The sequence below is a fragment of the Nothoprocta perdicaria genome, unplaced genomic scaffold (assembly GCF_003342845.1).
Source record: "Nothoprocta perdicaria isolate Ctin4 unplaced genomic scaffold, notPer1 scaffold_128, whole genome shotgun sequence".
NCBI classification, from domain to species: domain Eukaryota; kingdom Metazoa; phylum Chordata; class Aves; order Tinamiformes; family Tinamidae; genus Nothoprocta; species Nothoprocta perdicaria.
Window position 1 is genome coordinate 250,946 of NW_020454405.1, and position 17,614 is coordinate 268,559.

The 17,614-nt window shown below is 47.6% G+C and overlaps 1 protein-coding gene and 1 long non-coding RNA gene across 3 annotated transcripts; one reads left to right on the top strand and one right to left on the bottom strand.

The window, feature by feature from the left end:
* The first annotated feature begins 3,769 nt into the window (after positions 1–3,769).
* On the top strand, positions 3,770–14,732 carry HOXA3 (homeobox A3). 2 transcript variants are annotated; one of them, XM_026033383.1, is made up of 3 exons: positions 3,770–3,815; positions 11,051–11,633; positions 13,136–14,732. In XM_026033383.1, the coding sequence occupies exons 2-3, from the start codon at positions 11,168–11,170 to the stop codon at positions 13,906–13,908; spliced, it is 1,239 nt and encodes a 412-aa protein (XP_025889168.1). In that variant the 5' UTR covers positions 3,770–3,815; positions 11,051–11,167; the 3' UTR covers positions 13,909–14,732. The 2 variants fall into 2 exon arrangements, with proteins under 2 accessions (XP_025889168.1, XP_025889170.1); XM_026033385.1 differs by lacking the exon at positions 3,770–3,815 and adding an exon at positions 8,197–8,212.
* A 1,073-nt stretch (positions 14,733–15,805) lies between these two features.
* On the bottom strand, positions 15,806–16,963 carry LOC112942442. The gene is made up of 2 exons (XR_003248385.1): positions 16,918–16,963; positions 15,806–15,906 (listed from the first exon to the last, which is right to left on the bottom strand). It is a non-coding gene; the product is annotated as an uncharacterized LOC112942442 (long non-coding RNA).
* Between the last annotated feature and the right edge of the window lie 651 nt (positions 16,964–17,614).

Below are 17,614 nucleotides of genomic sequence, written 5' to 3' on the forward strand. Positions count from 1 at the left end.
TTCTATTCATCTTCTGTGGCTGGTGAATGCGCGTGTCCGGACAGACAAAGAAGTATATGGGACCTGGGTAAGAGTGATCCTTATAAAGGCACTGGGAACAGGAAGGATGCAAAGTCACTTGGAGAGCGAAAGCGGCTGAGGGTCTCTTTGTCCATCGCTCCTCTCCAAATCAAAGTCGTAAGGCGAGAGACAGGCAGCTGGAGCCATTGCAGTGCTGAATGCCTTATCGGGGCCGGTTTGTTTGCCTCCTGCTTGAGGAGAGCCGCAACGCGTCCTGTTTTGCGGGTTTTGCGGCAGGAAAAAAAAAATGTCGCGTTCATGTGGTGATGGCAGGAAAGATGAGCTTCTTTTTTTTTTTCTTTTTTTTTTTTTCTTTTTGATTTTATTTTTCCTGGGTCCGAGCACACGCAACAGAAGGGGTCCTAACCGAGCTGCAGGTATTTGTCTCCCATGGCCTCGTTAGCACCGGACGTAGGTTGGTGTTTAATGACGGGGAGCTGTAGGAGTCCGCGGGGCGATAGTTGTCTCTGACAGCAGCAGTTTTGCAGAGATCTTGGTTGCGCGCAGCCGTGGAGGAGGGAGACTTGCCTAAAAGTGGCTTAAAATACTGCTAGATTTACCTGCTCGGGTTTGGACGCTGATGTACAATTAGTATATTTTACTACCTTTTAAAAGCAGCCATCAATTATAGGACTACAAGGACTCTTTGTGTTGACTTAATGGGCTGCTTAAATCTTAACTAGGAAAAGAAAGAAAGCCACTGCAAATGCCTATTCACTCTCAGGATGGTGAATTAGAAGGGAATAAATGGTATGAAAGACTATCCAGACCTTCCTCCGGTGGCATGTATGTACAACATTTCGTGCAGAGATATTTTGGATTCCTAAAATGACCTGGCGCTCGCAGACCCCGCTCCTTCCCAGCAGAAGGACTTTCACGAGGCTGCAGCAGATAACTGTATTCTTTTTATCTGCTCCGAAATGATCAAAGACCAACTTTATCTCTATCAGACGCCCAGATGTAGGTAAACAGCTCTGCATCCCCGCAGATTTCAATGCTTTCGAGGAAGCAAGGAAATAAATACTTGTATCATGTGGTGATGCCCATTTCTCCTCCACATGGGAGTGATAGCCTTACCTCTTAAGAAGTGACATAAACATAAACTTGAAAGACAGCAAAAAGCGCTAAATCCATCTATATTAAAGTTAACTTTAAATAGCATTAATACTAAGAGTGACTATTAAAGCCAGAGCTCGCACAAAAGCACTGTCTAAATGAATGCACGTTATGAACTCCAATCTGTTTGTTGTTACTGAGCCTGGAATTTCAGCTCAGCTCGAAGCCATGTGTATAAAGCCCAGAAAAATCAGTAGCAGACCTACTGATAAGCTCCACATTTTCTTCTAGAAACAGGGCTTCAGGTCTTCAAATCATCGGAGTAATAAAACACAATGTTGAAAGTCCAGAAAGGGGAACAAAGCAATATATGGGGTGGCAGGGGAAATCAAGCTCCTGCTACTTACAAGATCATTTGAATTTGTATCTGAAAACTCATAATCATGTTACTAGAGCAAAGAAAACCTTTTCCAAAATCAATGCAAGGGAAGCAGTTTCAGCTGCGATCCGGAACATTGCGAAGTTAGGAAAASTCGCCCTCCTGTCTTCCCAAAGCACACCCTGTAGAAGGCATTCACACGCCAATAAGTTATTTTTCTTAAGAATTAATTAGTTTCCCAACTAAATGAAAGGAGTTAATCGTTAAACAGTAGCTTTAGCATTAACTTGACCATTAATACTAATAAAGATGTTCATAAAAACAGAGGTTTGAAGCCAATAGCCATAGCTAGCGCTAAGGCATTTAAGCTGACTTATGATTGTGATTTATTGCTTTTGTAGTTTCTATTTGCTCGGGACTGCAAGTTCTAAAGCCATCTTTCTGCTTTTGACGCAAAGCAGTCGATAACTTTTTACAACAGACCCAAGAAAGTCTTGCTCTGCTTTTTCAACATCTGCTCCATTCCCCATTAATTTCGGCTGCATTGTTACAGGGGAGCTTCTCTGCGAGCCTCTTTTATGGGCTCTAAGCTCAATGCATTTAAAAGGGTCCCGAACTCACCACGAGTTTACACTTAGTGCGAGGGCTCCAGAGTTATAAGTTGCGCTCTTAGTCATGGACTTGGAGATGTCGTGTGTGGCTAACGCTCCCTGTTTCTCTAAAGTATGTACTTTTTATTCCAGTTCTTAGTGAGGGATAATATGTGTGTACCCTGCTACTGTCTTAGTCACTTCAATATGAAAAATTGCAAGTTCTTCCTCTGTTGTAATGTCACGCTGACTTTTCTGCGGTGTCCACTACTACCCACTGTTACTGATGGGCTTAAATTCCAGTGGCCCACTTTCCCAATGCAAGGCAGGGTATGCAAGGCAGAAATAAATCACCTTTAAAACACAACGTGCATTCTGTTCAGCAAGGTGCAGAAGGGGATAGGGAGTCACCTGAAACTTCCCGCCGAGCTCGTGGGGCTGGTGGAGAGATTCAGGGAAAGGGATTCACATCATGATGCAAGATGTTGGAGTAGCAGGACAGGAGAGGGAACACGTTAAGAGCACCAACTATCTGGTTTTCTTTGACTCTTTCCAGAAAAAAAACTGTGCGACTTTAGGGATTCTTTTGTTTACTTAGCTTATTGTGTCAACAGCAAAAGTTAAACACTCTTGGGGGAAGACGTAGGGTGTTCGCACACAGGCGAAGCTGGTTCACTTGATAGGCTGGCTCAGGGGCTGAATAGGGCTTTGCTCTTCTTATTTTTTCCCCCTTAGGCAGAAGTCTCCCCCCTCCCCATTTTTTTTTTCATCGTTACAAACCTATAATTTTGTGCATCACTCAAACGAGATGTATAGGAAATGCGTAAGCACAGGTTTAACAGCAAAGTCCCCAAAGATTTTGCAAAATTCAGAGGCACGCCAGTGGAGGAAGGTGTATTCTTCATAGTGTGTTACAAGGACAAAAACCAACTAGCCTCTTAGAAGAGACTCTTTTTTGCCTTTGTCAGGTAATTATAGGTCTTTTTAGTTTCTACAGGAGCCCTGATGTAGCGTGTGGGAGTCGAGCAAGCCCTGTACAATGGCAGGGTAAGGAAGGCTGGGCGTGGGGGGAAGCATGGAAGTCCTGCTTGGAAGAGGGCTGGGAATAGCAGCGTTAGGATTTGGGCTTTCTTCGGGTGTTGCAGAGGACGAGCAGCGTGGAGCAGCGTGGCGGGGCCTGCAGAACAAATGCCGGTTAATTAGGCTAAGTATCAAAGTGCAGGGCGACCCCGTATTATGAAAAGAATTGCTCTTACCTTGCAGTGGGCTTTGTGTAAAGAAGTGTTAGTGTGGGAGGAAGGAGAATTCCCCCCCCCCATCATCTCCATCTCTTGATTCCCCCCCTTCCCCCTCCCCCCTTAAAACTCTCCTTTAACATACTGGGTTAAGGCTTTAAAAGCAAAGGCTCGCTCTAAGAAACCCTGTTCCTTCAGTGATTCCCTATTTCAAATAAAAGGATTTAAGTTGACGTATGACCACGTGAGCACATAATACAGCGCATTATTGTGGCATTTGGAGTGGAGACCCGGTCTGGCTCCGTCTGCGATTACGCTTTTCCAGTTTCTGTTCAGAGCAAGCACTGCTTTCTATTATTTTTTTTTTCTCCTGCCCCCATCACCATCCCCGCAAGAGCTGGCCATTTCGCTGACAGCTTTCATTCCTTATGGAAAGATTATTGTCGAGACGAGAGGACGAAATGCTTCGTTAGAAAGGATGGATTTTATTTTAAGGTATTTCCGTTGATTGTTCATTTACGTGGTGAGTTATTGCTGTTCGAGGCAAAGGTCAGTGGCAGAGGCTGGAGAGGGTGCGTGCGGGTGCGGGTGCCCCGCAGCCAGGCTGCTTCTCCCTTTGTTTCAATTTGCTGCGGTAAATGCTCCGCTCTCCCCTCGCAGCGAGCAGACCGGGCAGAGTTCGCTTCTTTATTTATTTTTCTCCGTAGAGATCCCCCCCACTGCATTTGATGGCCAGCTGCCTCCGCTCCATCCCCTGCACTGCCATGTTATCATTATTTATGATCGGMGAGAAATGGGAAGCCTCTTTATTCTTTTCTTTTTTTWTTWWTTWWTWWTTWWTTTTWWTTTTTTTTACGCTTATGTGTTTGTTTATTTACGCATGTGTTTGGGCAGGGGGGTGGCGAAAATGGTGCGTGCGGGGAGGGAGGGGATGATCCTCGGCCGGGGTCGTGCTCGGGTGTGCGGCAGYGGTTGTTGTTTTATGCCGCGCTGCAAATCGATGAGTATGCAATTGTGCTGCCATTTTATTTATGATGCTTTAGTGGTACTTTGTTTCCCGTGCACGGAGGGCTGCCCGGGAGCCCTGCTCTCTGGCAAAGCTGCGCCTTCCCAAGCGAGCCCCACGCTCGTCTTTATTTGCGCTCGGCAAGAAGGAGCTGAACCAAAATCGAGCCGCAGCTTCTAACAATAAATCAAGCCGGGATTTTTTTTYCCCCACTCTGAATGAGGATCTGGAAAGTGAGAAGAAAAGGGGGAGGAGTGGAGCCTATCTTCTGGGAAAGCATACACTAGTTCTAAACTCTTCTCTATATCGTCTTACATATAATATGTATATGCTTGTTTATAAATATGTGAGTATGTGCTTATGCCTATAAATATATGTGAATATGACTATATATAAGGAACGCACTGTAAACCCCGAATATGAGAGAAATAATTGATTACCCAAGRAGGGTGAAATGTTACATAAAATGACATCCCCCGACGGGTCTTGGCTTTGGGAAAGGTCACAGCGCTCAGGGTTTTCTTTTCGCGCAGTTTGGTCAGCACCTCTCTCTGCCATACCATTTTGTCTCCGGCTACTGGGTGCTGGGAATTACTCAGTCTGTGAGGGGTCGGAGTGAGGGAGAGGAGGAAAAGTGAACAAAAAATAGAAACAAAACATCGGCTGAAAAAAAAAAAAAAAAGAACCCCAAAATCCAGTATTTCCACTTGAAACAATTCGCGGCCATTCTGTAAGGCAGAAATAGCAGTGCCGGTTTCTCGCTTTCCTGATCTCTGAGCTGCCCTCAGAACAGAATTGACCCAAATAAATGCGATTTCCCCTTCTCTCGCCACCCTGAATCATGTTGTCCTTTATTAGACAAGATGTCTCTCTTGTGCTCGGAAGCAGAGCTATTGCTTTCCAAGCAGTGTGTCTGCAAGGAAAGGTTGGCTTTGCCATATTTTCAAACGGGCCAAAACGCGCCTCCAAAATAAAGTGTAAGCTTTAATTGCAGCTCAATTACTTGGCAGTGTTTCCTCTGATTTATGACCCAGTTCGGATGCATTTTGACCCAGTTAAAACACTCATAAATAATAGAGTCTTACTCCAGAAAAAAAAAAAAAAAAAAAAGCCAGGGGAGTTTTGTAAGAGAGGGATATTTCGGGCGGCTTGTGTAAATAACCTCAGTCTGCTGAGCAAATAGCAAAGTGTCCGCCGCGGATCTTTGGTGTTAGAGGAGAGCAGTATAGAGAGCAGTAGTTCAGTTTAAGCGCGGCCGCTCCTAATATTCGTTAGTTCAATCCCGTCTCTTGGACAGTTAATACCCCCGACAAACTCCCTAACGACTCACCCCGGCACTGCTTCCAGAATTTGTCCCACTCCCCTGCGAGTCCCTTCCTCTCTATATCTTCCCTAGGAGGTTCCGCAAATCGGCCATGAATTATAGCGCTGCCTGCTCGTATTTCAGAGCACCTCAAGGATAAAACGCTTTATAGCCATTATTTTATTCGGCAGCTAACGATAATGGGGAGCAAGGGGAGAGCTCGGCAGGATGTGACCCTGTGGGAGGAAAACGCAGCTCGTTTCTGACTCGTGCAGCAGCCCCAGAGCCCCGCGGACCCTCTCGGAGGCGAGTGCTATCGCTCTCTGCGGAATGCAGCGGAGAGAAAATATTCGGCCTCGGAGAGGAAAAGGCAGATAAAAGCAGCAGGGATCTGTGCGCTGGGAGGTGTTACCTCGACTTATTCTTCCATTATAACGCACATAAAAAAATCATCTTCTCGTTTAAAACGACCTCTTCGGAAAGAGAGGGGGTGTGCGGMAATGGGTCCTGTGGCCGAAATATCGCAAAATACTCTTTGCAGGCAGTAAAACGAATGGCGGAAATACTTCATTATTCCTATGAATCACTTCAGCTCTCACAATTAAAGTCCTTCGCAAATCCTTTTTTCTTTCTTTTCTTTTTCTTTTTCTTTTTTTTTTTTTTTTAAGACCCCCTCCCATCCCCTTTCCCTGTCTTCGCTCTCAAATATTCTAAAATACTCCCTATGAAGGAAGTAGAGACAGAATATCCAGTCAGAGACAGCTCCAAAGTTTAAATACACTCATAAGAAAAGGTCAAACTCCCTTTCGGTAGCGCTCCCCAAACCGGCACCGTGCGGCGTCCGCAGGTTGCTGGAGTCCTAAGTTCTCACTTCCAAATTTTCCTCTTAATTCCGGAGGGCTCCTTTCGGGCTCAGCGGTGCCTCTCGCTATTTGGTCGGGAGACAGGGCGAAAGGCAGATCAGCAGTTTCAGAAGAAAGTGTGGGGTTGATTATTGACTAAAAAGACTTTTCTTCCGATGCAACATTCAGGAGGTTGTTTGAAGCAAAATGCATACGCGGGATTTTTGCCTCTCCTCTCCTCCTACGCTGCCCGCTTCCCCTTTCATGTGGTGCCTTCTCACTTATGCCATAAGGAGCAAGTGTTTTCTGTTTTAGTGCTCTGTTTACAGCTTTGGTGCATGAAGTCATAAATCTTGCATAGCCATAAATGACAAAAACCATTGGTATGCGTAAGAGGCCACCCTACCCTTATAGTGCTTTTTATTTTCGCTTCCCCCTCACTTTGTTTGTGCTTTAAGACGACGCCGAGCTCCACCATGCTTTAAASGGACTACTTATATTTTTAATGCCTTAATTAACGAAGTAACGTCAAATTTACACCTATCCCTTACTCAGAACCTCCGCTTAATGCACGGAGCCCAGGAACTACCCAAATGGGTAGGGGTTGCAACTTGATTTAAGTTCTCCCGTGTGCCCGACAGAAACGGGAGTCGGGTCGGGGGGGGCTGGGGACAGCGGCACCGCAGCCACGGAAAGCCCCGCGTGGCAGTGGGGCCGGCAGCACCTTCCCCGCGTGCTCGTGCGGAGCCCACGCGGGACTGCGCCCACGCGCCCCCCCCGGGGGGGTGCGGGTCCTGCCGCCCGCCTGGGCAGCACATGCGGGCGGGCGGGGGTCCCTGGGTGCCCGCGCCGCTGGTGCCTGGGGGGTGGCGGTGCCTTTGGGTACATCTGTGTGTGTGTGTGTGTGCGCGCTCACGCATGCATGAGTTAATAATTAGTAACTCTAATGATTTCCATCGCGGCTCGGGCAGCGCTGTCCAGAGCCCGCATCCTGGCGGGCTTCGCTCGCCTCTGAGCGCCCAGAGCCCCACACCGCTGCCGCCGCTCACCGGGGCCCGGGCGGGCAAGGGGCGCTTGCCCGGCCGCCCCCCAAGCCCGCTCCTAAGAGGGACAAAACAAACAAGCCCGCGGCAGCACCCCCGGAGGCCGGTGAGAGCGACCCTTTGTGAGCGCTGTTTGTCTCCATTAACATAATTTTCCTGGACTTTAGTGACGCCCGGGTGCTGGGGGGAGCCACACTCCTTCACTGCCACGCTCCTTCGCTCCTTCTCCCAGCCCCCACCCTGTCCCAGGCTCCCTCAGGCGCTGCCTTTCTTTCTTTCTTTCATCCTTCCTTCCTTCCTTTCTTTCTTTTTTTTTTTTTTTCCCCTTTTTCCATTTTTCCCCCACCCTCCCCCACCTTTTCGCCTTTCTCTCCCTCCTCTCCCCAGCAGGCGCGGGGAGCAGCGCTCGGGAGCGGCCCCGGGCACCGCTCGGGACACGGTGGGGAGGGGGCCGGGGGCAGCCGGGGGGCCGGAGCTGCCGTCCCCGTCCCGGGCGGGCCCCTCGCGGCCGCCGCGGGGGGAGCGGAGCCGCTGCCGGTCCCGCAGCGGCCGCGGGCTCTTGGCCGGAGGGAAATAGTCCCCACTCCCTGGCTTGTGTCGCCGCGAGCCGCCAAAAAAAAAAAAAAAAAAAAAAAAAAAAAAAAAAAAAAAAAAAAAAAAAAAAACGCTGGCTTCCGCCTCAGTCGTCAGAAGTTAAGGTAAGCAGGCCACAAATACGCTGCTATCAGTCGTGAATGGCGGAGTTTATGTCCCAGTGATTTATGACCGTAGACTTAAATGTCGGTTCAAGAAGAGTTCACAAGCTGGGGCTTCCTTCCAGGCAGTGACTGATACCCTTACACTTCGTGTTCAGGCAGCTCTCTCTCCTCTCCCCCCTCCCCTTCTCTCAACTTTGTCGTTATCTTGAAGAAATCTTTCGGGGGGGGGGGTACCTGTTTTTTTTCCTTCCTAGTTTCGGAGTTTGGGGTTCGGCTGGGAGCTACAGGGAAGAGATTCCGTGTTCTTAGCACTGGGCAAGGTGGAGGAAAGGGGTGGTAGGGGGCAGATGAACTGCGAAGTGCGGAGAGTTGGGGGGAGGCGGGAGGGGAAAAGAGGGGCCTGTCCCCAAGCACTTTTCCTCTGCTGTCTCCTACTCGACTGGGGTGCATGTGGCARAGGGCAGAGGTATCTTGCACGAACGGAGACAGAGCCTATGAAACTCGCAAATTTTGGGGGCCGGACGGTGTTTGCGAGAGTTGGCCTTTTGTCTTGGTGGAGGCAGTGGGGAACTCTCCCCACTCCGGACACCGGCTCTGGTGATAAATTTCTCCCCGCCTCGTCCTCCGTCCCCTCCAGGGTGCTGTTATTATCGTTATCGTTGTCGCTATTACTCCTGCTATTACCATTTCCGAGAGCAATGGCCGGGGACTCCTCAGGTTACCCCGCTGCTYTGCAAGTTTGTGGGAACTGCTCACTTTCAAGGCCGAAAGCGGCGTCGCGTGGTTATTTATTTATTAGTTTGTCTATTTACTTATATGTATGTATTTATTTGCCGTCAGACGGGCGAATATTCCATAATATTTCGCCTTCGGAACAAAGATGCCCCTCGTTTGCGGCCAGSTGCGGGGGGAGCACGGGGGGCCCTGGGGGCCTCTCTTGCTGCGCGGAAAGGGGAGCCGCGGRGACTCGGACAAACTTCAAAACCTCTGAGGGGACTCGGAATATTTGAAGTCACCCTCATGAAAGGCCGGTGCGGTTGTAAAATCGCCGCTGCCTCGCTATTTCCTCATTTTGCTCTTRCAGTGATGTCCCTCTTCTCTCTTTCGGAAGCCGAGGAATCGAGAAAAATCACACCAGGCCTAGATATCATTAGGAAAGAAAGGCGACGAGCTGGAAATTGTCTGTGCTCCTCAGATCTTGTTGGGTTTATTAGCTTAATAACATCCAAAGAGCTTGATTAGTGCAATAATTCGGCAGCCGCCCTGCTGTAGGTGTGTTACCTTAATTTCGTTGCCCTCTAACAAAGGCAATGCTGTTTTCTAAGAACTTGTATAACTTGAAAGGGGTTGAGGGCGATCATTTGGTGCATCTGTTGTGTAACATTTTTCGCCTCTAAGCATTTGTCGTCGTTAGATGTTCGGGGAAGGGGGGGCGGGTTGAGGGGGAGTATCCGGCAGCATAAATACAAGGAAAGTGGCAAAAGAAATTKGGGCTATTTCGACCCAAATAGCCGGAGATAACTGGAGCTGTTTGTCAGCACGGGCGGGGCGGGGGGGCGGTAAGGGACACATTTTAATTTCTGAGAATAATGTCTGCATGTGGAAAGAGTTCCTCGATTGGAGGTAACTTGCACATTCCCTCTAGGTTGGCTGAGAACAATTCTCTAGCTGGTTAGCTAAAGAATTTAGTTCTCTTTACTGAGAACTTTTCTTTAGCTGGTTTAGCTGCTAGTCTAGCAGATAAAACATAATTAAAAAAAAAAGTTAAAAAATAGTTAAAAAAAAAAAAGAAGTTAAAAAAAATCAGGGCGGGAAATGGGGAAGAAAAAAAAAATCACCCGGGCAGGAGAAGCTTTCTCTGGGTTTGTGTCCACCCTCTCTCTCCCCAGCCAAGTGACCCTCATACATCAAATTACATAGCAGTTTCCAAGACAGAACCTATTATCGCTAAGTTAGAAGGAAAGTTCAAGCCGTGGTCATGGAGATGAACGCTGGTTTTTCAGGTTCCTGGTGTGTTATTTTTTTTTTCCCAATCCATCATGTTTTAACAGGTAGAATCTGGTTAATTCCACGAAAAGTTAGCGTCTTGAAAATAAGTAAAGGGGAAAAAGGCCGAGGTGGGTCTCTTGCCCCCATGGACTTGCCGGGGGGTTTTGGCACGGAGCGGCTGCAGCATCCCGGGGTCCCCACGCGTGTCCGCGGGGGTGGTCGCGGAGGGGCAGCGGCTCCGCGAGCGCACGAGGGGAGAACGGACTCCGCTTTTTTTCATCTGCCCATGGAGCATCTCCCGGGCAAGCCCAAATCTGTCMCTTCGGATGGGCCAGAGGATCTGCCCACCCCGCTCCTACCCTCTGGCACCAGAAGCCTCCTATGCTCCTTGGGAGCTGTAGGAAAAGCTGCAATCTGGAGAGAAAGGCTAAAAATAAAACCACTGATTATGGACAAGGGGATAATCCTAGAGTGGGAATGAAGAAATAGTCCAGCCCCTGCACGTTACAGATTCCTCGATCACTCTTATCTCAGAGGCTGGTATTAAAACAGCCTCTCAGTGATAAACGATCACCCGCCTTGCCCTGTGGTGCCCTGCTCTGTTTCTYTAGAAGAAAGGAAGGGGAAAAACCCTCGAAAGCCTCTATCCCGGTGCAGCAAAGTGCATATTTGTAGCTGCCAGTAAATCCAGGCAGCTTTTATATCAAAATTCTCYGTGCCTGAGGCCAAGTCATGCTGCTAAATATTGCTGACCACTTTTTCTTTTATGGCTTTCATGTCACTTAGCTATTGAAAGTAAGATGGATTTGTCCCATTTCTTCACCCTGCTCTGCTCTCCCCGCACCCCAGGTCTGCCCGGAGAGGCCATTGGAGGAAGAGCGCCACGTGACAGAGGGGTGCCAATGTTATTCTCCAAGGGTGTCAAGACCCTGTCAGTTTGCGAAATAAATATTGGGAAACAACGAAATGCAAAAAGCGACCTACTACGACAGCTCTGCAATCTATGGTGCCTACCCCTACCAAGGAGCAAATGGTTTCACTTATAATGCGAGTCAGCAGCAATATCCTCCGTCTTCATCACTCGTGGAAACCGAGTACCACCGCCCCGCGTGCTCCCTCCAGTCCCCCGGCAGCTCCGTGTCCCACCACAAGGCCAATGACATCAGTGAGAGTTGCATGAGGACCCTCCCCAGCCAGCCTCTCCAGCCCCCCGGCCTCACGGAGCCTCAGGCCCCACCACAGCAGCCTCCGGCGCAGCCTCCGCCTCCGTCCTCTGCCTCCCCATCTCAAAATGCCAGCAGCAACAACCCTGCCCCAGCCAACTCCACCAAGAGCCCGGCTCTTAACTCGCCCACTGTGTCCAAACAGATATTCCCATGGATGAAAGAGTCTCGGCAAAACACAAAGCAGAAAAACAGCAGTTCCAGTTCAGGTACGAAACACGCTCCCCTTTCCCCTGGGGCCCTCCGGGCTGGCCACGTGTCTGGTGGGGAGGAGGGGAGCCCTGTCCACCTCCACTTCTGGGAGGGAAGGAGWGGGGTGACTTTATTTCCTCTCTGATTTAGCCTTCTCTCCTCTTTGGGGAAGGGTCCCCACTGATTGCAATGGGCGCTCTGCTAAACCCCCACTGTAAAGCTTTCCCTCCCCCCTATCCCATAAAACTTTCCCAACCCAACAGGATGGATCCAAAGTGATTTTTTTTCCCAGTGGCTGATGCTGTTGTGCCCTCCTGCATCGCTCACATTTTGTAGGTAATCCCCGCTGCTGTAAATCATGTCAGTGCGGAGCAGCCTAGGCCTCAAGCCAGAGGCCTGTCCTGAGTACTTTGTTGGCACAGTGCTGCTAGATTAATAAGACAGTGACCTATCTCTGCTGAAGTGTAACACGAATAAAATAGCTCATAATCATGTGCGGCCAGGATCAATGCCTCACATGCAGTCAGGAGCTCTTCCTACTTTAACAAGCTGATTGGCAAAGTTACAGGCCTAGCAAACAAAAATAATTCTGGAGTGCCATAAACTTGAGCCCATAAAATATTCTTTGAGGCATGGAAGTGCATATTAACACTTTTATTACTCAAGGAAGCCCAAATCGATATCACAGGTGCTGGCGCTAATGCCCAGGACTTGYCTTTGTATTAACCTCTTATTCTTTTTCTCTTAAGTGTTTCTTGGGAATAGAGTCTAAAACCTTAACAAATGTCTTCTCCAGTGTGCTCTTTAAAGCTGTGGTAACATTATTATTTACAGTCTTACATATTGTATATTTCCTTTATTAAAAAGCAATAACATTTAAATACACGCCTATATACAAGCATAGCCACCGTATGTTCTTGTAACATTTACTATGTCTCCCAATCACTACCATATGTTTGTTTATGCTATACACTAGATAGGGGAGAAAWGCAGTATAGTCTATGCACTAGTCTTATGTCTAAGTGCATAATTCTGTGCTACAGTAGACACTTAACCTTCAGACATCAGTAGCTGATGTGTTTTTATGGCAGTTTCCAGAARAAGAGGGCTGTAGATCTTTTTAGTGTTGAGAAGCAGCTAGTTCTTGAAGAACCTGAGCCCAAGATGTCAGCAGAGTCATAGGTGCACATTCACATTCAGGGTTCTAAACCCCAATTTCTTGTCCCTGACATTTTTCTTTTCCCTGTTGCAAATCCAACCGGCATGTTCTAGCACTGACTGTCATCTCTAAATGAGGCAAGTATAGTCTCTTGGTGACCCYATAGAGGAGCAAGAGGCCCCCTGCGAGCCCCTTGAGGTTGGAAGCATGGCGTGCCTGATCTCCAGGTGGGACGGGAGCGCTCCTGGCACACCTGGGCTCCTTGTGCCCCAGAGTTGGACTCTCCAGGTGCTCGTGTTGTCTCTGGTAGCAGCATCCAGGTTCATCATGCTGATTGTGTTCTTTGTGTGATTTGCATAGGTGAGAGTTGTGCTGGTGACAAAAGCCCTCCGGGGCAGGCATCCTCTAAGCGAGCCCGTACAGCTTACACAAGTGCCCAGCTGGTAGAACTGGAAAAGGAGTTCCACTTCAATAGATACCTTTGCAGGCCGCGAAGGGTAGAGATGGCTAATTTGCTCAATCTCACAGAAAGACAGATCAAAATCTGGTTTCAGAACCGCAGGATGAAATACAAAAAGGATCAAAAGGGCAAGGGCATGATGACCTCTTCAGGAGGACAATCCCCAAGCAGAAGCCCCGTCCCTCCTGCTCCTGGTGGCTACCTAAACTCTATGCATTCTTTAGTAAACAGTGTCCCCTACGAGCCCCAGTCGCCRCCATCATTTAACAAGCCTCATCAAAATACGTATGGCATCCCTGCATCATATACTGCTCCTCTTAATAATTGCCCACCTCCTCAAAAGAGATACACGGGGACAGCAGCTGTGACATCACCTGAATACGATACTCATCCTCTTCAAGGCAACGGTTATGGGAATCCACACATACAGGGAAGCCCCGTCTATGTAGGGGGCAACTATGTGGAGACCATGGCCAATTCTGGGCCTTCCATCTTTGGTCTAACTCATCTCCCTCATCCTCCCTCTGCCAACATGGACTACAGCGGGGCTGGGCCGATGGGCAACAGCCACCACCATGGACCTTGTGACCCACACCCGACATACACAGACCTTACTGCTCACCATCCTTCTCAGGGAAGAATTCAGGAAGCGCCCAAACTCACCCACCTGTAAGACACGGGAGTCACTAAGTGGAACATGAAATCCCCAAGTTTTTAAAAGTATTTGTGCCCTTCCCTCCCCTCTTTCCTTACCCCACTATGTGTCCTCTCCTCTCTTGTTTCTTTTTTTGTTTGTTTGGTTTGGTTTGTTTCCTTTGGTAAAAATGTTCTCTAGTTTATGTGACGTAGCAATATTTGTTGCTTGAATTGCTCTATAGTTTCACTAGTGGATATTTATCTTCTTGAACTGTAGCCTTGTGTCTCACTTTGGGACTATACATAGGCTTTATACTTTACCTTCTACACTTTTATCAAAACAGGGTATATGAACAAATTTTCTATAAAAGGAATTCTTAAATGTGAATTTGTTCGTACATGATTGATCCCACGGGGAAGCAATTTTTTTTATTGCACTTCTTTTAAATAGCGAGAAAGACATCAAAAGCGCTTGGACAGGGGCTCCCTGGACAATTATTAATACGTGTAAGTCTTTCAATGTGTGTATGCTGGTGAACATTCAGATTTATTTATATTTTTTTTGAAACATTGAATAATCTAAGTGTTTAAATTTTTATTTATCCCCATTTGTTCATATTTATATATATATAAAAAAACTGTACCCTGAATATTCAGGAGGTATTTACCTGGCCATATGTTAGAAGGCATATTGGCACGTGTAGGAAATATCATTCAAAAGGGAACTATAACTCTTTTACTAAAAACAATGGTAACGATGATGATGATGCAATAAAACCTGGGAAAAAGATCGCAGTTTGAATAATTTATGCTTGTAACATCCAGCTAGGCGGAGAGTCTGTAAAGCTGAAAAGACTAGATTTGTTTTGAAAGTTATACATTCCTTGCTGCTCACGTTCTGAGAAAAAAAAATAAAGTTTTTATTCTGAATAATAACGAGTTAAGGAGGTATTATTTGCAGGGCAGGAGAAGGGAGAGCCCTTTGTGGCGAGGGGAGCCATCAAACGCGGCTCTAAGCTCTCCAGGATCCGCTCTCCTTGGCGAATGACTTTGCCTTCTCCAGTGCTTGGCAGACAGGCGGAGGGATTATTATTACTATTTATTATTATTATTATTATTATTATTATTATTATTATTATTATTATTATTATTATTATTATTATTATTATTATTATTGTAATGGAGCCTAAAACCTGCGATGGACGGGCCTGTCCTGCTCTGCTCCATGCGCAGAGGCGAGGCCCGGCCGCGGAGCAGCGCGGGGGGCTACGCGGGGTGCGCTCTCTCCGCGCCCGCGCAGGGCCGCAGTGAGGAGGTGAAGGGTGGATGTGGGGGGGCAGGTTTTTCTTGCCGAAAGGGGCCCCTTCCCGGGGCGCGCGCCCGTGGGGGAGAGGCCGCGGAGGGCGCGGAGCACTGCGCGCCGCAGGGCGGGAGAAGCGCGGGGGAAGCGCGCTTTGCAGTCGAGGGGACGGAATGAGTGTGTGTGTAGTGTGTGCATTTCTGTGTGCATTAATGTGTGGGTTTGCGTGTGCGTTTTTGTGTGCATTTGTGTGTGCGGGTTTGCGCGTGTGCGTGCGCAGCGAATCCGCGGCCGCCGCGCTCGCCATAGAGCCGTGCGCGGGCGCGGAGCGGAGCCGGGCGGACTCCGCGGTGGGGGGGAATCGGGCCCGCAGCCAGGGCCGGGCGCGGCTGGGGGCCCTGTGAGGAGCGGATCTGCCCGCGGAGCCGCCACCCCCACCGCCGGATMTAAATAAATAAATACGCAAATAAATAAATAAATAAATACATTTATTTATTTGTTTTCCGCTAAAAAAGTGGATTTTGTCTCTTTTCGGGCAGCCTCGGAGGAGGGCAGCCCCCGCAGCCGCCTTCCCGCGGGCGCGGCCAATTCCCGTTGCTTATCCCGGCGCCTTCGGGCTCCAGGCGGGATCCGCGGGGGCTCCGGGCCGCCTCCGTCCTAGGGGGGAGCCGCAAACTCCAAGGCGTCCGCTTAAATCCGATTTTCCTTCCTTTCGGGCGAAGTGTCCGTAATTCTCTGATTGAAACGCGAAAGATAAATCAAAAGGGACCTTAATAGACTGGGTAAAATATCCCCGCGCGCGTTTATAAGGTCGCAATAATCCCCGGCTGCAGAGATAGTCGCGCACGCTGTTCACCATCTGTATCTTTGGGAGTACAGAAAGAAATGTCGCCATTTTGGTCTCATGCTGAAATATTACTAATCTTTGGGCTTTATCTTGTTCCCAGAGCCATCCTTGCCTGATGCTGCAACATTATCACTCGGCCGTGAATCTAAATAGAGCTTTTCTGCGTAAATAGGTAAAACATGTGCAGAAAGGATTTGCAAATATATTTATATAAAGTTKTTTATTGCGGGCATAGGTAGGTAGGCATTGAGGGAGGGTTATTTAGTCTGATATCTGTCATTGAAATATAATTATTACTCAAGATTATGATTTTCACGGGCGAAAAGAGTGTTTATTATTATTAATAGTAATAATTCTTTCTGCAATTGATGCGAGATCATCAAATCTTTCAAATAAGCGCACATTATTTATTTGAGACTAAAACTCCAAACAGTCTCCCCCTCCCCCCGCCCCTCGTATTAGTTACGTTACATAAAACAAAAGATAATGGTGCAATCGGTGAGTATTTAATATGTTAATTTAACATTAGCGCCACGAATTGCAGTTATGGGAGAAAGAAAAAAAAAAAAGAGAGAATTTCGCGTTTCCTTCCCCACAGACAGTCTAAAGAAAGAAAAATACAGGCGATTTTGACCCCCCCGCTCTTTTTTTTTTAAATTCTTTTTCAGAAAACACACCCTATCTCCTTTTTTTCCCCCAATCTTAAATTAATATAAGAATCTGTATCTTTGCATTTAAAATTTGACCGATTATAAGATCTCTCTGGAGGCAGAAGTAATTGATTTGCCCAAGAATTTCGCGTCCCCTCTCCAAAGGTTTTGTTCCAGGTGGTTTTTGTATTAGACTGACCACAAGAAACAAATGTGCAGAATAGAGACACCCACACAGGTTTTACTCACAAAGCCTGGTTAGAGTCCAAACCTCTTTCTTTTTTATTTGTCATCCTGCTGTTAATTCCAATATTTTCCAGAAAAAAAATAAAAAGAAAATAAAAGGAAAAGCCCGAACTCAAGGTAGCCACCGAGAAGTAAAATAAAAACGGGCTCTTCCCACAGGCAGGCGAATCGTCCTCTGCCAGCATATTTTAAAAGCAGCTTTTTTTCTTGTTTACTTGCGTTTCTTGCTCTGCCTCTTTTCCCGGCCACATTTGATCTTGGAAAGAGCAAGAAGCTTTAAATGTGTTCTTAAGGGCCAGTAGCTGTCAAACCTTTTGGCGGCCAAGATTGATCGCGCGCAGACACCACCAGAGCTTTGTTTGGACTAAAAGCAAGAAAATTAAACCCCTTGCATTTTCCAACAGCATCGATATTTGTAAGGCATCCCTTTTGAGGGATTAAATGACAAGTCCCGTTCTATATTTTATTTAAACAAGCAACCACCAAAAAGCCCATTTAATGCCTCCCAGCCCCTCCCCTCCCCCTCTCTCCAATGCCTTCGCAGATATTCTACATCTTGTGCGTGCATTAACTTAAAACCGATTTTTCAAATACACTTCGAGCAGTCTGGACTTAGACTGATCCGATGAGTGCTTGGGGTGTCCTTTTCTATTCTTTTCTTTTTTCTTCTTTTTATTTCTCCTCTCCCCCCCCTTTTTTT